This window comes from Saccostrea echinata, unplaced genomic scaffold, assembly GCF_033153115.1.
Source record: "Saccostrea echinata isolate AGI-Se365-2 ecotype Australia unplaced genomic scaffold, CSIRO_AGI_Sech_v1 ptg000057l, whole genome shotgun sequence".
Lineage (NCBI taxonomy): Eukaryota > Metazoa > Mollusca > Bivalvia > Ostreida > Ostreidae > Saccostrea > Saccostrea echinata.
In genome coordinates, this window is record NW_026889806.1 from 8,444,177 (window position 1) to 8,468,326 (window position 24,150).

Genomic DNA, 24,150 nt, shown 5'->3' on the forward strand with positions numbered 1-24,150 from the left:
AATTTGCAAACAAGGTCACTGTATTGATCACAGAAATAACGTACTGTTGACTTTAAACTTATTTACGTAAACGTTCGCTGTTTTCTTTATGTTTTCACCGGTTAAAAGGGATAACCCGAAGACAATTCATCGAGAATAAAACGGCCTAAGAATTTGCATTAAAACATTTGTAAACATATGACCTCATGATAGGTTTTATTTGCAAGCCAGCTCATGGTATCGACAGTAGAATTTGTGAAATGTTGACTTTAACAAGACGTTGATACTTTGTAACATCAACTTATATGTCTGTACCCTGGCTTGGTTTAGAAATTTATCATGCACAGGACATGTTCATATGCTGGTGATAATGATATATTGCTACATAAATAACAGGTGCTTGACGATAGAAAACTTGAAGTCATCACGTTTATCATAGAGTTTATTTGTTTAGATTGCCATCGGTGTCTTTCTCGAGAGAAAAATTCAAATTGAAACAGATGTGTAAGATTCTATGGTGTCTTTTTGTTTCGCTACGGGTATATATATGATAAAAGTTTATCTCTATATCGATATTCATTCTAAGTCATATATAAGACGGCAAACAAGCTGTCAACCTACTATCACAATGAACAAATTTGATGTCTTTCATTGGAAATGAAATACCAAGTGTTTCCTTTCTTAATGATTAAGAAAATATACGGTCTTTTTGTGTATGAAGGTAAATACATTTTAAACACATGGTGCAAGAAGGGCGAAGCCAATTTTATTTCTGACTCATTTTTTTTCGCCTAGTTCATCCAAATAAAGATAACTGAGACATCGTTTCTAACAAGAAACACACAAAAACAAATACTGTTTAATGAAGCACTTCATTATGAAATAATATGAAATAATTATGCCTCTGAAATAGTCTGAATTCATTCACAATATTAATATTGTAAATGAATTCAGAGGCACCAGTCACAATCACAGACTGTAAATTTCTTTTTTTTAACTAGGCTTTTTGATATTATAGACCAAATGCTTCTTCAATAAAAATGGATGTCGAACCTTTGTGATTGGTAACCAACAAAATTACTTTGTTAAAAATCACTCTGTTTCTACACATAAGTACTCTAAGTTAATATTAAAAGGATTCTTCATTGACGACATTTATGTCCTCTTCGGAGACCATGCAGGTCTTCCAATAAGCTTTTGCAATTCCGATTAGCTCTAATTATGCTCTGTTATAGCCGACCTGTTTTAATATTCCAATGAAGCAGAATTTATTCAAACACTTCCTCGTGAAAAGTGTGACCTTTGGAATTACTGTCTTATCATGAAAGACACTTTCAGACATAAGTGTACGCTTTTTTCATAGATCTTGGAAGTCTCCCGCGTGGCGCAGTGGGTAGAGCGTATGCTCTAGAGTCGCAGCGGTAACCGTTGATCCTTACGTCGCGGGTTCGAATCCACTGCGGGATGTGGAGACTAGTCCTTTGGATGAGACTGTATAAACCAAGGTTCCGTGTCGCAGTAGTTGTTGGCACGAAAAAGATTCCTCACCGCTCAATGGCCATAAGTGCCGAGCATAGGTTAAAATTTGCAGCCCTCCACCGGCAAGTGGTGGAGTCTCCGTATGAGTGAAAAATTCTCAAGAGGGACGTTAAACAACATACAAACAAACAGATCTTGTACTGTTGAATAGCACTCTTCTACGGCTTTAACCAGAAGGTGTGAACAATGTTCATAAGTTTCAGAATTTAGTGACTTTACTCGTATTCCATACGAAACTTGGTCATATATCACCGTTATTAATATTACTATACTGGTTACCTATTGACTTCCGTGTTTTATATCAGGTATTCTCCTGTATATTTTTAAAGCGTTTAGTACCAGCCTATCTAGAATCTCATTACAGTGTTCAGCTACCAAATCAGTCTCTTCGCTTGAGTGACACTTACACACGAGTGAGACCTGAAAATGTATGGGGATAGGCATATTGACACACATGCAGCATCTGAAACGGTTATATAATTAAGTTATCAATGAAGAAATACCTAAATTGCTAGAAACCAGATACATGCTTATATTGCTTCACTTTAAGTAGACATGCCACTAAACACACTAAAAAATATAAAAAGATTAAATTTGATACTAGTACCTACTTTCAATCTCGTGGTCTATTCAAGTATTTAAACTTAAGTTAAAAACGTACCTTAAAATAATTAACTTTCGGTTTAAAATTCCGTTCATCAGTACTTGTTTAGCGCTAGTATCGTTTTAAAAAGGATCAATGACACCGCGATCTGGACTGTTCATCCAGCCCATAGACTTCAAGAAATCAAAGATAAAGCCTCGGTGTATAGTTTCTATGTAAACAAACTCAGCTAAAAGTAACCCGAATCTAGGAATTAAAAAGAAGCCTACTTAACATAAGTATGTCATAGTTTTTGTGCTTCCCTTCAATGTTAGATTATATTTGTTACCTTGTATTCTTGGTCTAACACATGAGCTTACAGAGTGAAACCTGAGTAAAGTAAGAAATCCTGGATTTTGTTAAAATACATAATCAATATATACTATACAGAAGTGTAGTGGTATCTACTTTTCTTATCGTGTAACTTATTGATTATTGTTAAATTGAGTATCTTTACAAATATTCCGGAAATGACCATAATATACATAAAAATAAAATTTATCATACATGGATTTCAAATTGATATAATTTTATTTGCATTTTTTTTTAAATTTTATTAGTTATGGTGGCATATTTCTGCCCCCTAAGTGCAAGATAAATATTATTAACATGCAACATAATTATGTAGACATGCGACTTATTTATCTCAACATGCAAAATAATTATGTTGACATGCAAGTTACCAATCTTTCTAGAGAATCTAATTTTAATGTTGGTAAACTTACTTACGCCATTATATGACATTATACAAGCAAGATGTAACAGAATTATGTAGACATGCGACTTATTTATTTCAACATGCAAGATAATTATGTAGACATGCGACTTATTTATTTCAACATGCAACATAATTATTTAGACATGCGACTTATTTATGTCAACATGAAAGATAATTATGTTAACATACGAGATTTGTATGATGTCATGCAACTTATTATCTTGCATGTTGACATAAATACCTTGCATGTTAAAATATAACTCACATGTTGACATTTTAAATAAATCGCATGTTGACATTAGTAAGTTGCATGTTAACATAATCATCTTGCATGGTAAAATATAATTCGCATGTTGACATAAAAAAGTCGCATGTTGACATAATTAAGTTGCATGTTAACATAACCATCTTGCATGGTAAAATATAACTCGCATGTTGACATAATTATCTTGCATGTTGACATAAATAAGTCGCATGTCTAAATAATTATGTTGCATGTTTCCATAAATAAGTCGCATGTTGACATAAATATTCTGCATGTTAACATAATTACCTTGCGTGCTGACATAAATAAGTCGCATGACAACATAATTCTGTTGCATCTTGCTTGTATGATGTCGTATACCGGCGTTATAAGTAAGTTTACCAACATTAATATGTTTTACACTGTAAAAACATTTCTTTTGTTTATTCATAGAGAGAAACATTTTAATTACCCAATGCATGAAATCTCGATCATGTAAAGTATGCATTTTTTTTTTTGTAATTCTCAGTCAAAGAATTAAAACTTTTGGGGCTCTTTATTCCCCTCCTCATAACTATTTGAATTTCTTTTTTTTTAACAGACATGGATTCAAAACATTAGACATCATTCACAAATCTGATGTCAAATTACTGTTACAAGTCGATCAAATTTTATTGACTTACCGTATATACTCGCCTATAAGTCGTTTTTTTTTGGGGGGGGGGGAGTTAAACTTTGGTCCAAAACTCTATGATCGATTTATAGGCGAGTTATAGAAAAACTGGTATTTTAGAGGATAAAGCCCACAGGCACTTGTTTCGGTAATAAATTTTTTACCCATAGTATAATAATAACACAAGGTATCTAACTCCAAATTACACGGAGTACCCCCCTCCCCCAGAATCGCACTCATTTACACTTTCAGAGGAAATACACTGACAAACTGTTTATACCTATGTTTTCTACGATAATTTATCTACACAACCATACATGGTTTTCTTTAGTCTCCGTAAACAGCCTCAAAACTGCTCGTCGAGTGGAAAAGTCGAATTTATAGGCGGATCGACTTATATGCGAGTATATACGGTATCTCCTATGATTTAAGTAAGTCGTCTACATGAAGTCATCATATATAATCTGTTGGAATAATATCTGCGATACCTCGCAGTAATGTCTGCGATATGAATTTGAACGGCATAATTTATATGCATTATTTTAGTGCGACATTGAGAAATTTGACTTTGATAGATTTTAGTGTATAAGTCGTCCAAAACATGTCAAAAAGTGTCCTCCATTACAAATTGATGTCATAAATAAATTGCCAAACTTTGAAGTAATTGTATTTGACAATATTTTTATAACAATATATCGCGTTCTAATGCAACAACACGATACCTTTCCGTACTTAAGAGATTGGTAACTTGCATGTCAACATAATTATTTTGCATGTTGACATAAATAAGTCGCATGTCTACATAATTATGTTGCATGTTAACATAATTTATCTTTCATGTAGAAGGCAGAAATATGCCACCGTAGAGAATACTAAGAAGTGTTGTTGAGAATATCGTGAATTCAAGATAGTTACCTTAACTTTCTAGGATGTGATAAAAGTTAGCTCATGGTAGTCTAAAATTTATGCTGACTTGAGAATACTTCATCACTTGAACGAAATAACTATGTGAAACAAAAGTTATATGGATGGTAGAAATCGAACAGATATATATTTCTCAGAAACGACAAAGGAGCACGACTTTGACACTGAAATCTTCTGATTTTGTGGTATTTTTATGCAGTTAGGATATCTGTCCCTAGATCCAAAATCAAATAAATCGAAATTTGCAATGTATTAATAAATTTGTAATCACTTCAAGCACTCTTAACATTTCAATACGCCTAGACAAATTGATTGAAAACTTAATATGCATATATATTTTCCAAAGAAAATATGAAGAAAGGAATATAAAGACGGCGAACTGTGATCAACCTCAAAAATCCAACGATACAAATTGTGAGTAGATAAAACACGGACCTCTAACCACATCAGAGATTGGATTAGGTATCATAGAGGAGTAAGAATCTCTTGTCAATCGGTCACACCGTCATTTGCCCTTAGCTTTTTCGTGATTGGGAAAACGGCCGGAGAAATCCATAGTCAATTCAATGTAATGTCAATGAGAAACTTAAGCCACTTTGTAATATCAACTTCGGAGTATTTTGTGTAGAATTAGGTTGTTTTTAACAAAATAAATTAGTTGACCAATGACAAGATATACATTTATAAATACCACGTGTTCCATTTCTTCTGAAGAAACAGAAATACTCATAGTTCCCTTTCGAAGGAGTAAATTCTTCAGTTTTCAATATTTTTAATATTCCCAGCAACCAAATTGAATTTGAATTACATGTACCATACAGATAATCTGATACAGGATTCCTCGTCTTCATAAAAATCCTTTCCTTTGAGGAAAATTAGAACCACTGTAAAATGTACAAATAAATTTCTTTATTAAAATCTTGATGTAACTATCACATATTGCACAAGAAAACATCTCTAAAAAAACAAAACCTTTTATGTAAGTCTGAGGAAAATAAACTTATAAGATAGCACTATCAAACAAAACCTTATCTAAAGAACACTGACTGTTCTGTCAAAAGATCTTAATACATAATATGAAAAACAATACATTTGAAAAGTGATGTGTGAAATAGTTGGCAATAATTTGTTTCAAAGTCTTAGAATTTTCCATGAAACATTGTCCTGTCAAAACCACCGAGATCTTACACATCATTAGGCCCATCTGGAACCTCTGCTTTTACTAAATCCAAAAAATAATAAATGATGCTCAATCTTTGCTTGATGCCATAAAAATGAGTGTCACTGGTGTTATCACATAAATCTAATTCAAATTAAACTCTGAGGGTCAAAACAAATTTCTGATACAACCAGAATTTGTTACAACTCCAACGTTTTCTGAGCTTATCAACAATTGACCTAACTTCAGCATAACAATTTACTTTACACAGTACTGTTAATTTTCTGTAAATATGATTGTACCTATTAAAATATATGAGATTTTAGGAAGTATACAGTGCTTCTCAACATTAATTATAAAAATAAAATTTGATCACTGAAGCAATCCTTTACTCAAAAAACATAAAGAAAATTCGGTAAATAGTTAAAAATACTGAATGAATCAGAACTAAGATGACATAAAGGTAATACAACATGTACTTGTTCACTAGGCTACAATACTTGTGAGATAAAAATATTCTTCTCAAATGAATTTAACCCCCATTTTGGGGGTTTGAAGCCTAAAAAATTATATTCTGGAATGTACACATTTCTTTTTCCATGATTAACCCTAACTTTTAAACTCAATCTTGGATTTTAAGGAGACACGTTTCCAGTTTTAGTTGAAGGGGAGGGAACTCACACACTGAGTACAGATTTCTGTACAGATATAAACCAATACATATACAATAATTGGTTTATGTGGGAATATCAAAACTGTTATTCAAAATGATTTTGTTAAAAAGGAAACCAATTCAATCTGATTCCTATTCAATATATGCCCTCATAGAATCACTTAATGACACTGACTTACCCAGATGTTACACAAAAACATCATTTTTTAAAATAAAGTTTTCATAAAAACTCAGACCTATTCTGGAGGTAGATGGATTGTCATATGGTGTTATTAAATGCCACTTATTGCATTAAACTGACACATTCACATGGTAACCAAACAAAAACAGTATCTCCACTCTTGTCAAACACTAAATGTACTGATAAATGTTCAGATATTAAATGCTACATATCACTGCACCAAAGCATGCATTTGAGCGGGTTAAAAATATATATACAAAATTTTCACAACTTAGTTTTTTAATCTCCCTGACAAAATTACAAAATTCTATTATATACAATGTACTAGTATATATGTATATGTAAACTGCATGCTTAGCAATAACCTTATAACTTTACTGTGCATGATAACACTTCAAGAAGAATATAACACCGCAGTTTTAGAAAAACTTTAAGAAAATATGCATGCAATCAGAAAAATTTTATCCATTCAGTTGAAGTCAATTTCATTACATCAAAACATTATTTATTACAAATAATAAAACCATATACTGGGTCTTTTTGTACAGCTTTCAACTGTTCCTCTCCGTAAATTTAAAATATTAAAAAAAAAATACATCAAGACGTTTCTTTTAACTGTTGTTAATTGCTTACTGATTCAATTAAACAGGCATGATTTACAGATCTATTGGTAATTCCTAAAGCACAAAAGGAAATCCTTACAGAATTAAATTACAAAAACTGTAAACATGGTAACTGAGATACAAGGGTTGCTTTTCCAACAAAACTCTTGGTCAACAGGCATGAATAAAAAAAAAAACTTCACACGTTCAAGTACAAAAATAAATGTACAAGCTTTAGAGTACATAGAATGATCACAACCAATAATAATGCTCTTTGATGAAATACTGAAATTTAAAGACAACATTAGAAATACCCAAAAAGTATTCCTCATCAAAAGTAGAGAGTAACAGCATACAACCTTCCTGTAAAAAAATCTTTTAATCTTTCAACAAAATCTGTCATTCACATATCGAATGTTAAGGAATGTTCATGATTTAAAATTCCATACATAATACAAGTCACTATCACACTAGTGAATGGCATGGCTTGAAATTTGAGAATCAGATTTTTTTTTACACCAAAAAGTATATACAGATATGATTGAGAAAAAAATGTTGAATCATATATTGAATTTACTCCACTGTTTATATTATCAGAAACAGACTAATGTTGGATATATATGTATATCTCTACACAGATCAATTTGCCTGAGTCTCTTTGGTGAAGGTTTAAGAATTGATATCATTAAATGTCAATTTTCCTTATAAAGGCCTTGGAGCGTGAAGTCCCTCCACGTGGAGTGTCAGCGGTGGATCGTGGTTTACTCCAGCTGCTGCCCAGTCAGCCAGTCCTGTGGGTGACCAGTGCATGCGGTGAATCAGGCGGCGAGAGAGATGGTATGAGGCACTTCTCTCCAGCTGAGTCAGCACCATAATCACTTGTCTGTTGGAGAAAATAATAATTTAAGTATTTAATTTAAATACCACTCATCAAATTTATCATTTCATTCATAATTCTGAACAAAAGTAATGATAAAACAAATTTCATATTATTTCTAGTCCTTAATATATCAATGATCAATATCTGACTGTAAATTAGAGGAGTGTAACAAGAAGTTTAAAATTATACCAGCATGGTGAGAATAAAGCAAGTGGTCAACTCGTAAGCACTCTCTACAATCACACTTACCTGTGTAGTGGAGGGATGGAGTCAAGTGTGGTGAGACTACCACGAGTGGACACCACATTAGAACTATCTACACAATCACACTTACCTGTGTAGTGGAGGGATGGAGTCAAGTGTGGTGAGACTACCACGGGTAGACACCACATTAGAACTATCTACACAGTCACACTTCATATGGAGACTTCGATCACTACAGCGATTCTCAACCACAAACAGACCGCCGGACCAACCATGCATCAATGAATACACCGAAACAGTGTCTCGTACCTAAATATAGAAATGTGAACCATTATTAAGTGTTAATGCCCTTGGCTTTTCTATTTCATCTGGAGTCTTGATTCCTATAGAGCCAAAGAAACTGTTCATAATCATTAAAGTTTGTTTTAATCTGTTCAATTAAGTTTGATCTTTATATATAAATCTAAATCACCTACCCCCTCTTGCTTCCCCTTGGCCAGAGCGAGCTGTATTACGGCATCAGCCAGGGTGTTTTCGTATTTCTGGGTACGAGTCTCAATTTCTTCCACCATTACTGCCTTAGAACTGTGGACAGAGAGCACGTAGCTATACCGTTCTGTAGGCTTCGTAGCTAAAAATACCATTAAGTACATGGGTTTATCATGTTAGAGCACGTAGCTATACTGCTCAGTGGGCTTCGTAGCTAAAAATACCATTAAGTATATGGATTTGACATATTAATATTTCTACTGATTCAGGACATGGATAAAAGGGGCGTTCTCTTAGCCATTTCTTTATTTTTCCTGATATAATAAAGTTGCTTAATACAAATTTAATTGAAAGATGTAAATTATTTACCAGAAATGATGGAGAACATCTTAATGTGTGACAAATTTTATGACATTCTGTCAATTAGAAAAATAACTGAAGACAATTTAAAGCATGACAGCATTTCAGATTTCAGGCTACCTCTGTGTGTGATATCTTCATTTACCCTCACACTTCATACCAAACAAAACTACTGCCTCTTTACTTAAAAATGAACTGACTTCCACCCCTTATCCATTTAACGGCCCAGTCTTACAGTAGCACGAGTCATCAATACTTATATATACACTTACACAAAGTCCAGAAATTGAATGCCAGAGGCAGCACCACATATTCCCCAGGTTCCAGCATTGTGTTACACCCCACAAAGCTCTTTATCTGACGATTACTGCAGGCCACTAGTGGTCCAAAAGCCTGGACACCATTAGGGGAATCCCGGAGGATCAGTACACAAAGGTCAGCTGGGTTTTTGTTGTCATTACTCCTGTAGGGGGTAAATAAATGTAACTGTCAGTGAAATATATCTCCATGGTTCTCACAGCACCAAAACTCTGCTGTATAGTGTAACATACCTGACCCCCTCCTGAAACACACCCACTTCCACCTCTGTGGTGTAGAACACAGTCAACTTGACCATTTTGAAAACCTCTCTGGCATTGGCTGGGAATGTTCCCTCCACACGAGTCTCCCTCCAATCAGGACGTACCTTACAAATGTCCACACTGTCAAAGTATCTAAGTGAAAGAAATATAAAATCATTAATGTTTAATGGCTGCTTTTTACTGCAAAATTTTCAAGATATTGCATACATGTGACAAGTCAAAGACCACAAAACTGTACAGGAACCATAAAAAAACTGGAATTTGGGTGAAAAAACTGTACACTGCCTATCAAAAAACGGTACAAAAAATGGTATAAAATATCGCTTAAATTCTTCTGAAATTCCAGCATAATCATTGTAATAAACATCGTATATTTTATACCTACGAAGATCTGGGTCAGATTCACGTATACTAAGTCATGTATATCAACTTTAGAAGTTGGCTTAATTTTTTTCAATCAAGTTACGTATACGAAACATTAACAGTAATTAAGTACCCCTTAAAAAATAAAGCTACCTAAAGGGGTATTTGATACGGATTTATAGCAAGATAATTATCCCAATTGGCAGTTCACACCTTCGCACGTGATGGTTTGTGTACACTACACAATTATCAGAAGGTCAAGTGTCAAACACAGGTGACGTTTTCCAGAGTCTCGTGAGCGAGAATGAGAGGAAAATGGCGGCATTTAGCGAGAAATTCAAAATACTGTACAAATTTTCATATTCCGTGAATTTTGGTGTCCCGCCGGTACACGATGAATGGGCTCGAAAAACTGTACATTTTGCGTACAGCCGGTACATATCACATGTATGATATTGTTTACAAAATTTAAATGTTTCACTAACTTTTTTTAAGCACATGCAGTTATTTTCAAAAAAGTTTCAAAGCTACAGTTTGGCTCTTCAACAAGGAAAAATTATTCATTGTGATATGAACTACCAGTACATGGAGAAAACTGAAATTCTGGGAAAATTTGAAAAGTTTGTTTTTCATTGTAATTTGCATTATAATACTGATATGCAATTAAATATTTAGGTTTAAATAAATCATATATCATGTAACACAGAAATTGGTAACAGATTTAAAATCTAAGACTCTGATGGACTTGAATCTGACATCACTTAGATAGATGAGGTGCTACTTACCCTATATTTCCTAATTATTAATACAGTTGACCTTCGGTATCTCGAACATTGATATCTTGAATACCATGGATATGTTGAAGTGATTTAGAAGTCCCGACCACTTTTTCTGTAAGTTTTTTACCCCTGATATCTCAAATCCTAAGATATCTCTTAGTTTTTACTCAGTCTATTCAAGTTCGAGATAACTGTGTTTCATATTTCTATATATGCTCCCTTAAAAAGTCAATGTTGAAGTTCTGAATGTCAGATTTCTGGTTCTAACTCCTACACAACTAAAAATATTAGAAAACAAACAAATTTGCGTCCTACTTGAGAACATCTTCTAGTGATATCCAGAAGACTCCTGATGTGTGACCGTACAACATCAAATCCTGTTTGGCCCGGGTACTAATGTTGGCCCACTTGGTCGAGTTGTCACTCCAATCACCGTTCCAAGAAAACCTCCCCCATGGGTTACGTAACCTTAACAATCTGTAGAGAACCCATTAGTAAAAGAATAAATACAAGACTTAAACTATATATACTAAAAAATGAGTTTTCATACAAAACTAACTCATACACTGTAAATACAGATCAAAATTAAATTTCGTCAGCAAATTTTAACATTTCTGTGTAGACAAGTAAATAACAGCTAAAAGAAAAATTATTATTACTCATTGTAGTAACATACTCTAAGCCTTCAATTCTTATTTCATATTATCACTATAAATATGTTTTCTCTGAAGAGTTTTTGGTGACTTATAAACTGTACCTATTTCCGTCAATGTCCTTGACATCCAGAATGGAGTAGGCGTGTCTAGGTCGCAGTCCTTTCTCCTCATAAACCTTGTCCTCTGTCTTCATGTTCCCTCCCCCACAGGAGGCCCCCATCAGAAATCTATAAATAAATCATAAGAATCAAAGTACTGCAAGTATCCCAATTAAACTTATGGGAGATATTTCTCTTCCCAATTTCTCATGGGAAAAGTTCTATGAATGTCCATGGACAAAATGGTAATAAATTTAATGGAAAGCAGATGTGCAAGTTCCTATCAGGGTTGGTTTTAAGTTTTCAAGGAAGAGCTTTTAGGAGTTTGCAAGGGAGAAAACCTTTTTAAGCTCTTTGAGTAGAATTACCATAAACCTAAAAAAAAAACAACTCTTTGTAGATCACTTATCCTGATTCCATGCAGCTGAGAAGTTTGGCCCAAATTAAGTTAGAACACCTACCCTGACTCCCTGCAGCTGAGAAGTTTGGCCCAAATTAAGTTAGAACACCTACCCTGACTCCCTGCAGCTGAGAAGTTTGGCCCAGATTAAGTTAGAACACCTACCCTGACTCCCTGCAGCTAAGAAGTTTGGCCCAAATTAAATTTGGATCTATGTCTTCTCTCTGTGGCCCAGCTGGAATGAAAAGCTCAAAATTACACTCAGCACATCCGCAGGGTAATAAAAGTGTTTTGTTCAAATCTCTGAAATAAAATCATTCATTACTTTATATAACAAATATGTTTTATTTTTGGCATTTGAGGCTTACGCTGTAGTTCTATGTTGTCACAAGGGGCACCTGTTAGAGTAGCCAGTCCCTCTATACACTTCCCTGCTACCAGACTTTCATAGCTACCATGTAACTTGGCCATAGCTTTCTCTATCAGAGGCACCCACAGTTGTCTTCTCTTGGCCTACAAAGAAATGAACGAACATTAGATATTTATCAAAAAATGAAGGACCTGTCATGTGAAAGAAAATTTGAGAATGAGCAAGTCAATGACATATCACATTCTGGGATACATTCTGCTTGTTACAAATAATTCTTTTTAGATAAATTATTAAAAATAATTTTAAAATAATAATGATAATGCCTCAAAATTAAAATAACAAATTAAATTGTCCTCCTTACATCTTAAACAAAATCAAACATCATGTAAAACTGAGTACTTAATTCCAATCAAATAAATTTTCTTCAGACACTGACCTGAGAGAAGACAAGCCGTTTGTGGTGGTCACAGGGCAAAAGGTCATCAATCAGGACAATCTGCCATTTGCCGTCCTTACAGAGACGGACCTGGTAGGCCCCTTGTGGACAGTAGTTCTTAGTCAGAATGATGTTCTCTACGAGTTCTGGACGCTCCGCCAACACAGCTAAGGCACTGAGAAACCTGGAGGAATGGAAAATCTGATAATCAACACAATGTCATGCTGTTTTTTCGTGCTTCACAAAGCACCTTTTTAGATAATTTATAAATAACTTATGTTTGTGCAAACTCACACATAATTATCTTAGTGAAAAACAAGTAATTAGTTATCATACATGTAATATAATTTCATAATGTATACTGTACTATAATGAACACAGATAGCACAAATTCAAACTTTTAGAAAATTAAAATTAATATATTTTATTTTAATCAGTCTTACAAAAATAACAAATTACTGACTGAATTAATGAATGTAACGAGGCAATTTCAGCCATCCTTCATTATTTACTACAACCATGTTTCACTTTAAATAATGCAGGAATTTAAAGAAGCAAAATTGCCTTAAAATTTAATGGACAAATTTTGAAAAGGTAATTTGCTTATAAATTTATATATTATACTATACAGCTTGTTGACAACTCTGCCAGACAACCAATCCCTGACTAACAGCAGTTTCCCAGAAGTCGCTGAGGGATAAATAACCAATCACTGACTCTGTACTAACCAGCAGTTTCCCAGAAGTCCCTGAGAGATGTCGTCTGGTAAAGGCGTCCTACACACTGCCCATTTGACCTTCTCGTCACCTCGTTGAGATGTGGCGATTTCTGTTGGTCGTAGCCATTGGATAGGTGTCTTTGTGAAGGGTTTGTCCTCATTGATGAAGACAGACTTTGGAATGGGAGGAAAGGAATCGTCCACAAAATGGTCGTTGTGCTGAATTACACATGAAAATATAGAAATACTCTCAGAGTTTCTATTGGATTGTACATATGTATAGATATACTCAGAGAGTTTCTAATGGATTGTACATATGTATAGATATACTCAGAGAGTTTCTAATGGATTTTTGTACATATGTATAGATATACTCAGAGAGTTTCTAATGGATTGTACATATGTATGGATATACTCAGAGAGTTTCTAATGGATTGTACATATGTATAGATATACTCAGAGAGTTTCTAATGGATTGTACATACAGTACAGCTCACAAGTATCTTCCGGAAAACACCGGCCACGGTGGACCCTTGGTCCACGCTTTTGCGTGGACTTTGAAAAATGTCGGTGTCTTTGATGTTTTGTTTTCAGTGCTAAGCTGGCACACGGTGCGACACGGTGTGTACACGGTGGGACACGGTGCGTTTGCTCCGTGGAACTCCGTGCTGGCTAATCAACCTTAAGTGGTTTGAAATGACTTTAAAATAATTCATTGAAGATTTTAGAATAAAAATCATTGAAATACATATCATGCGCAGCGTGCATTTTCCTTCTTTTGATATTGTACTGACGCGTCAATGAATTTAACAAAGACGGAATTTTACCATGTAGTCAGCAATCTTGTGTTATTTGGAAGATATCTTCTTAAAGATTATTTTGTTTGTAAAACAAAAGCTTAATCTAAATTTAAAAAAAAAAATAAGAAAGGAATATTCTGCATTGTACTATGCTCAGGAAATCTATGTGGAATTGTCAATTGATTATCTTATCCGATGTACTTTTTTTTAAAATTATAAATTACTGTAGAAACTGGTGTATATGTAAATAATTACTACATCAAAATACGACAAAGAAAATATATTGTTTAATTTAATTTGAATCAGATGAAAAAAAAAATAGTTATGAAAAGATTGACTTAAATTTCCGTCCCGTAATGGAACCCATATTGATATGAGACCCGATGTAGTCTCTGTGTAATGAGTAAATCTCTGCCCAGCCCATCAGAAAATATGAAATGTTGATATTCAGGTATTGAAGATGCCCCACTTTTTCATCTGTGTCTGTTTGTAATTGTTTAGAATTATGTGTAAAATATAAACCTTAATATTTAACTTGCATTTTGTGTACAGATCAAAGCATTATGGGCACAACATTTTTTCACAAAATTTGTCGCCAAGAATAATCACAATATGTAAATGATAAGATGTAAAACGTTATAATTATGCTCAACAATTGTCAATGACATCGATAATGGAAAAAATTTCCAATGATACTATTCAATGAAAATGATATTTCTGCAATATGTTCTATGTTAAACAATGATGTAAAAAGCCAAACAGTTTTCTTCCATAACGTGTATGAAAAAAAAGTGTTAATTATAAATAGGTTCACTGCCTAACTAAGCATATGCATAGGAGATATGAAAAACTAGATTGAAGATTTTATATTTTACTAATATCTAGCGGAGATTTTTCGCACCATTAAATAAAAGCAAGCATGCTGTATATGTGCTCTCCCTACATGTAATAACAGCCCCCCCCCTTTCCATAATGAGTTTTATGGATAATTTCTACACGGACATGTTAAAAAAAGAACAACATTTACATATGCCTATTCATTGTATTACTTGTCCTTTTTAAGGATTTATTCTAATCCTTTTCAAAAATAGCATTTTAATGATAAATAAAATCAACGAAAGAGAGACATTTCTACGACATGTAGAGTTATTTCTTTTTTCTTCATTTCACCAGTAAGTTATGTTACAGTATATAACGACTTTATATAATCTAGATACAGTTGAATAATATTCGTTTGTAACTGTAACTTGTTTTTTTAAAAATATGATGCTGTACTAAAAATTCTATAAACAATTAAATAAATAGTTGTTTATTTTTCAAGTTCCAATTAACTTCCCGACATGTGTAAGTTTCGAAGCCAGTTGAGGTGTATAGTATACACTCGTCTAGAGTTTCAACATGTGAATAATGTCCCAAGGGCCACAGCAACTGAATGTCCCAATATATTTTTCTTCTAAACAGGTGTGAAATATATTAGCCAAGGAGCAACTCCATACATACACGAGAAGTTTCTGCAATTCATCGATATCCGGTATTTGATTGACAGGTAGAGCACGTGTATTTCATGTGTGATGCGTTGAACTTGTACCTAAATTGCACCGATTCTATTTCGTTTCGATTAATAAAAACTGGAGGTGAACTATGATTTCTTTAAAAAAAAATAAGAGAGATACATTATATGTATATGAGAAGAAAAAAAAAGAACAGAGGGATGAACCTGAAAGTAAAATCTCTCTCTCTCTCTCTCTCTCTCGTATCTTAACATTATAAAATATGGAATTCAAAATAATTTTTAATTATTATGAAAAAAGTGAATAGTATATAATTTGTAAAAGATTTTTTAGAATGCTGCTTTGGCAGTTCAAGTGATTTTTTTTTTTACTTTTCGTACTGATCGTAGAAGATTAAGTAGTAATAAAAAAAAAATACCCAGATAGAAATACTGACACTTTACACATTCGACAGAAATAAACGTTCAAACATTGATTTTTTTTACATTTATGTCTCTTAATGTCAAGTTTAATCAATGGATGCATACAACTGCTTGATTTTCATGTGAATTTGCCGATTGTACGACTACCAAACTGCGAATAAGATTTTTTAGTGAATGCTACGTGTTTAGCTTTTTTTTCCTTGCATGTACATGTACTTTTTCTTCCTCACATGTAGCAACTTAGTATCTTCATTGATAAGTGGTCTACACTTTTTATTTTATTCCTGCAAAATAAGACTTTATTCATATACCATATGAATATCATAATATACCAACTCGACATTTTTTTTCATTATTATTATTTACGATGTAGTGATCAGATGATGCTAAATCATAGGTATTATTTGTAAATGCCTTTACTGTGAATACCTTTAATACCATATTATTTCACAGAGAAAATAACAACTAAAATTATCGATCCGTATCTATGTTTGGCATTGAATAATTATTAAGTTCAAAGACAATGTACGTGTACTTGGATTTGTACCTGCGCACTTATAGCATACGTCAGAAATATATTAATTTGCACAATCGACATGTAGTTGTTTTTGTTTTCAAATGAATATGAAATATGAATTCAACAGAAATCAAAATAAATTAATTCAATTGATATATACATGTTTACCGTCAACAGTGAACCAAAGTCTACACTGAACGCCGCTGTTATGTTACGACCTTACATGTATGATAGTGAGCTGATTGAATTAAATAATTTTTCATTTACTATTTCTTTCTAGCAATTAAACCAACATACCTACATGTATGATTTCAATTCTAAAATCATTTTTATAGACAAACCATTTTCTTCCGTAATTCTCTTGCACGGTGGAACACGGAGGGTCACCCCCATGAAACGGTAATGTCCACGGTGTGACACGGTGCGTGTTTGTTGTAATCGCAATATACGCACACGGTGGAACTCCGTGTACACGGTGTAACACGGGGTATTTTCCACCGTGTGTTTTCCACGGTGGGGTGGAAAAAACTCGTGAGCTGTACTGTATGTATAGATATACTCAGAGAGTTTCTATTGGATTGTACATATGTATGGATATACTCAGAGAGTTTCTAATGGATTGTACATATGTATAGATATACTCAGAGAGTTTCTAATGGATTGTACATATGTATAGATATACTCAGAGAGTTTCTAATGGATTGTACATATGTATAGATATACTCAGAGAGTTTCTAATGGATTGTACATATGTAAAGATATACTCAGAGAGTTTCTATTAGATTGTACATATGTATAGATATACTCAGAGAGTTTCTAATGGATTTTTGTACATATGTATAGATATACTCAGAGAGTTTCTAATGGATTGTACATATGTATAGATATACTCAGAGAGTTTCTATTGGATTTTTGTACATAATTATGTAATCATTATACTCAGCACATGTGCTTCTGATGAAAACTTTGTTGTCTCTATGAAACATACAGTATATAGACCAATTCTGGAGTCATTTTGTTGTTCAGAGTCAAGATAAATTAGAATCACAAAATATATCTACCTCTTTCCTTTTTTTGATCTACTATCATGACTAAGAGATGCAATAGTTCTGAAGCTAACTTTGAAGGATCCAATCAAAATAAAACAATTAAAACAAAACAGAAAACAAAAAATTGTGAACTGTCAAAATTAAATGTGCATTATATGCTATATCATAAGCAAACCTTCTTCTTTTTTAGAACTTGTTACAGAAAGCTGCATGACACATTGTTTTACATCAAAATACAATTGTCCTCATGAGAAGAGTTAATGGTCTACAATGTACAATGAGACTTGATAGAGGACAATGTTTGTATGAAATACCTTGGTTATAAGTGGCCCCTTCTTCCAGTATAATCTCTAATTCAATTCTTTGTTTCCATATAACATTTAATCAATATGGATACTGACTCCATATTTATATATGACTATGTGTAAGTGGCATAATGACTAAAGTTCAAATAATTACCAGGGGTATAATATCCAAATATCCAACATATCAAAATGATAAATGTCAAAAGCTAGGAATCCTTCGGAAGTTTATAAAGCAAAGGTTCAATGTTTGGTTGTCATATAAAATTTTCTCTTCTTTCCCAGGGGTATACATGACTTCTTTGAAATATCAATTACATGTGAATTTAGTTTGTAACAAATAATAGGACAATAGAGATTATAACTGTATCATATTTAAAGAGAAGATTTTTGTGAATGGCTACAGCTGGTCAAATTTCACCTCAGGTAGCCACCATATATAGTTACATTTAAACAAACATGATGACTACCTTTTTTTTGCCCTATAAGTTCATATAAATCTCTAATAATGTGGTAATTTAAGATACATGGCATCCTACAAGCTTAGGCTAGTAGGTTATTTAGCTCGATAGGTAGAGCACTGGACAGACGTGCCAGAGGTCTCGAGCCCAAATTCATTCAGAGGCACAAACCTGTCTCTGTTACAGTAATTTTAAACACTTAACATGTTCAACAACAGACACACTCAATAGATTTTCTGTGTGATGTTTCATGCTACATATACAAACCAAATTTTCTGCATGTGGGTAAGTGTAATTTTTTGGTTATGCTACTTCATATGCCTGATATATGTGAATGCAATTTCGAGAAGTTGTAAGTAACAGTCTTACATGTTTTGATCATAATGAACTAAAGGAATGCTTGGTTTCTGGTTAATTATATATAAAAACAAAAGGTAGATAGGAGAAAAATCAACAAATGCATAAAAAATCACAACACTTTGGGAATTTGTCATATTTTCTTTGATCAACAGGTATAAATTGAGCAATTTATTAAGAAATTTCAGTTATTTAATTATTACTCTTCTGAAAAGTCAAGACAATTTTTTCCTAACATGCACCACTCCTATGACTTTAAACACTGGTCTCGATGAAGCAGAAATAATGCGATCATTACCCTAACAAGAGTAATTGTCAAATTAAATGGTCCTCAATTACAGATTTAAGTTTGCTTAAACTGGCAAAAATTAGTCTGTGTTCTCGGTTCTACAGGGTATTTGTCCCAGTGTTTGGCTTAAAAAATCCCATTTTTGTGCAATATTTATTTCTTAAGAATGCTGTATGCTGTCAGTGTGACAAGATCAATGGTAGTGTGTTGATTTGTAAAGTATTACATATGTATTGTTACAATGTTTTTTAGAATTAGTTCTTGTTACGACAACCTAAACAAATTTTAAACCTATCGTGTCAGCAACTAGATACTTTATTTAGCTTTCTTCTTTTTAAAATGCAAGAATTAGGGACAAAACTTTTAATACTCCTCTCCTTTTTTAAGTTATTAATTTTCAGGGTTTATACATTGATATTGAATGCATCTGTTCATACTGTGGGTATATATTCATCTATAATACAATTACATTCTCCAGAATTAACACTCAGAAAAAAGCCATGCTTCCTGGTTATCATGGTTATGGGAGACCATTTGAAGACTTTTGAGTAGTATTCTGGTTATGAAACCATTTGATTGGAGTGGCACTTTGGTACACTGAAATTATATAATACTTAAAACTTACATTATTTCTAGATCATTAATTATTCAAAACTCCTACAACACAATAAAAAAATACAAGTATGCCAATACAATTTTAGCAAATTTTTAAAACAATGTAAATTGTGAATTATGCCAAATTTTTGACATGTGTACTGTTAAGCAGTATACAAGGGTATCAAAGGGTACTTGTTCCTCACATTCAAATAAAAGTTCTATCATGTCATTTTAGTGAATTTGTATGGAAATAAGAAGATATAGCACATAATTATTATAATTTTAAAAGTATAATAGTTTCATCCAGAGTAAAAACTTAAACATTTGTGGATAAACAAACAGGTTAATTATTGGTACTCACTAAATCTGGTAAAATTTGGACACTAATATTACCTGTCTACAGAATAAATAAAGTATTGCCAGACACTTAACTGCCTACAGAATGAAGTCAAAATTTCTTGAAGAGAAGTTTTATTTACATTAAACCTGTCTACAGAATAAAGTCAAGTATTGCCAGAAACTTGACTGCCTACAAAACAAAATGATGTTTTCCTAGATACCAACCTGCCTACTGAACAAAGTCATGTTTAGCTAGACACCTGCCTACAGAACAAAGTCATGTTTAGCCAGACACCTGTCTACGGAACAAAGTCATGTTTAGACAGACACCTGTCTACAGAACAAAGTCATGTTTAGCCAGATACCTACCTGCCTAGAGAACAAAGTCATGTTTAGCCAGACACCTGTCTACAGAACAAAGTCATGCTTAGCTAGACACCTTTCTACAGAACAAAGTCATGTTTAGCCAGACACCTGTCTACAGAACAAAGTCATGTTTAGCCAGACACCTACCTGCCTACAGAACAAAGTGATGTGTTGCCAGAGTTCCAGAGCCTCATTTTCCTCGATTTTTCGGATATCTTCCATCAATGAGCTTGGCTGTCTGAGAAGTGTGATTAGATTTGGGTCAAAATGTTTTCTGTGCGATTTGCCACTGCCACACATTTGACAGTCTGCCATTTTCAGTGGATTTTTGTATGTACATTGTGAACAAGACCACAGTTTATCTTTCTCCAAACTTTTGTTATTCTTCTCCAGACTTTTGTTTTTGGCTTTTTCTAAGCTTTTACTGGATTTCTCCTTCTCTAAACTTTTATTTCCCTTTTCTTTGTCCTTATTTTTCTCCAGTGATGACTTGGGAGTTTTATCCCTCTCCAGCGATGACTTTGGTGTCTTATCCTTCTCCAGCCATGACTTCGGTGTCTTATCCTTCTGCTGTGAAGATTTTGGCGTCTTTTCTTTTTCCTGCTCCTTTCCTTGAACTTTGTTGTTCTCCAAGCTATTAGTTGTTTTACTGGTAGCCGTACTCTCAGGTGAAGTTTTAGCACCATCCTCTCTAACTTTCTTGTCTGACTCTTGTTTATCAGCAGATTTAGAAGTTCTAGTTACTTTCGATTCAGACACAGGTGTCTTTCTTTTGTGTTCTGGTGGCTCAGAGTTTGCAGTCTCCCTTTTAAATCCACAGGCTGCACATAAAGTGCTGTTAATGGGATTATGGAGAGTACACTTACCGCAGCTCCAATAGTTCTTTGTGTCAAGTTCTGACGTAGATCTACGACCCCCGCACATCTTACAGGATCGCTCTGTGACAAGATTGTGGAATGTGCAGCGATTACACACCCAGAATCTTTTGTCCATTTTCTCAGCCTGATCACCAGAGTCAGGTGATTGTCTAGGAGAGGAATGAGCCTTCCTAAGAGGGGAATGCTGTTTGTTGATAGCAGGGAATTTTTCTCCTGGAGTTTTAACTCTGTGGTTGGCTCCAGGAACACCCACTGGAATCTGGCCCTTCAGACATTTTGTACATTTAGGGCTCCAGCTTGGGTTACAAGCAAAACTACACAAAGAACATGTCCATTCTCCACCATCTTCTATAAACACTGGATCTGACTTTGCTCGTGGGTGGTGGAGTTTCTTTCTATTGTTAGGGTTAACTCCAGGTTTGGCTTTTGGTTGCGGTGAATTTGCGGTGGCTCCACCTGCCTGAAAATCACACTCCATCCCATCCGGTTCTCCACGTTTACTCGTGGTGGGGTACTCCACCTTCGCAGCATCAAACTCGGACACAGAATCCAGAGTGGGTAATCTAATTTCCTGTGGACAATGACACACTTCACAGTTTTTGTTCTCTTTTGGATTTTTTAGTGTACACCTGTGACAATGCCAAACTTCCTCACTTTTCTGACCATTTACAGCCTCTGTTTTATCCTTGCTTTGGTCCGAGCCACCAGTTTCTACTTTATTATCATTATCTGGCTTACAGTGGTTGTACTTAACAACATATTCATCATCGTCGTTAATCATTATGACTTCTTTGAATTTATTCTCATTACAACTTATGCAGATCTCCACCTTCCCAGAGTTTTTCATGTTACAATTTCCACATTTCCACACATCATCCACCACTTCATCGCTATCCACAAGAATCGGTTGCTGAGTGCTGGTTCCCGGCCCTCCAAGGGGAGAGGGTCTGGTAGTTAAGGGCTTTGACCTTCTGACCTTTGTTTTCGGAATCGCTCCTTTACTTCTGTCGATTGTATCCTTGATGTTAAACACAGCCGGTCTCTGTTCTGACCCGCACGCCTGGCAGACGTTGGTGAGCTCGCTGTTGGTGAGGGTACACTGGCTGCACAGCCAACTTCCGTCCACTTCCATTGGTTCATGCATTCCTACCTCACTCCATCACTCTCCAATATGGATATCTTCTGAAATAAATTCCATAATTAATTCACATTCAAAATTATTTTTCTTAGTTTTTTAAACATCTACTTCTAACTACAAACATGTAATTTGCAAAAATCCAAAATTGCAAAAATTTTATTCAGTTGATGAAAATAAAAATAAATCACATTCACAAAAAATTATAATGTATATATAAAATTATGAGATATAGGCATGAACAAAATATTAAACAGGCATTTTCCCTTTAAAAGTATTAACATTCCAGAACTTTCAAACTTCAAACAGATAACTTTATAAATCCAGAATTTTCCCTTACTGAAAATAAAACATTGTCCAAGTGCTAGAACCTTTGATGTAAAATATGTTGTTGTGATATACGGATTATTCAGATAAACACACTGAAATATCCCATGTCACTGTGGACTAAATTCAGATATAATGTTGCACAAACTGAGATTGGAATGTCGTAACAGGCCTTAATGCACCTGTCTGTCTCCATATACTGAGTGGACAAAGCCGGAAACTCAAACCAATGGCACGGGGATAACAAATGATAATGACTAAGTCTGGGCAGGTAGTGATGGGTCACCGCCATCAAAGAGGGCCGGGAGACAGATAACACTCACACCAAGTACTGCACATCATCAATCCCACATAAACACATCATACCTGTTTAGTAGACTGCCACTCAGTGCACGACCATCACTCGTTTAAAGGCACTGAGATTTCTCCGATTGGAGGTGTCTTTTTGTTCTGACTGGGATTTAGACAAACTGTTAATCCATGCCCGCAATCAATCATTAAAAAAATTCTTTTAGGGCTTTATGTTATAAATCTGAATATATTAACAAATACCACACAATGTTCAGATGTGTGAGGGGTTTAAGTTCTATTCAAGTTGGGTGATTTCTACTTTACCCGATTTTTTTGCGGTTAGAAATTATATGAGAATATAAAAGCCAATCAATGCTAACTAGTGAACCTTGTACACATCAAAACAAGCGTTCCTGATAGCAGGGAATCAGCAGATTGGATTGATTTAATGTATGTGGTAGGTATTCTAACGGACATGTACAGGTGTGTATCAACTCTGGGCTAAATTACAAACAATCAGGTGTTCGTAGAAAAAAGAACAGATAGGTAACGAAAAACAAAGGGGATCAGCAGACCACCGAGGAATTGTGATTCCCTCAGATAGGAATCCTTCTTCAGGTTTCACTCTACTGTACAGCTTAATGGGGCCAGAAATAATGCTGACATTTTAAAATGACAGTCATCAAAGTTTCTTTTGAATAAAGTTATTTTAAAAATGGCAATATCTTTAAAATCTAGAAAACATGAAGAAAAGATAAGCAAACTAAATTCTCAAACTTTCTAGGCATTGATGGATTATTCTCAAATATATATGTTAATCAAGCAGACAATTGTAAGTTT

General features: G+C 34.0%; 1 protein-coding gene across 2 annotated transcripts; it reads right to left on the reverse strand.

Moving 5' to 3' along the window:
* Nucleotides 1–5,609: 5,609 nt before the first annotated feature.
* Nucleotides 5,610–22,724, reverse strand: LOC133174326 (calpain-15-like). Of its 2 annotated transcripts, none has more exons than XR_009719121.1 (12): nucleotides 20,827–22,724; nucleotides 13,680–13,888; nucleotides 12,952–13,135; nucleotides 12,514–12,658; nucleotides 12,311–12,380; nucleotides 11,749–11,874; nucleotides 11,307–11,468; nucleotides 9,820–9,981; nucleotides 9,541–9,731; nucleotides 8,896–9,050; nucleotides 8,465–8,728; nucleotides 5,610–8,218 (listed from the first exon to the last, which is right to left on the reverse strand). XR_009719121.1 is itself a non-coding variant. In XM_061309422.1 (12 exons), the coding sequence occupies exons 1-12, from the start codon at nucleotides 22,699–22,701 to the stop codon at nucleotides 8,038–8,040; spliced, it is 3,639 nt and encodes a 1,212-aa protein (XP_061165406.1). In that variant the 5' UTR covers nucleotides 22,702–22,724; the 3' UTR covers nucleotides 5,686–8,037. The 2 variants fall into 2 exon arrangements, 1 of the variants encoding a protein (XP_061165406.1); XM_061309422.1 differs by having other exon boundaries at nucleotides 5,686–8,218; nucleotides 8,550–8,728.
* Between the last annotated feature and the right edge of the window lie 1,426 nt (nucleotides 22,725–24,150).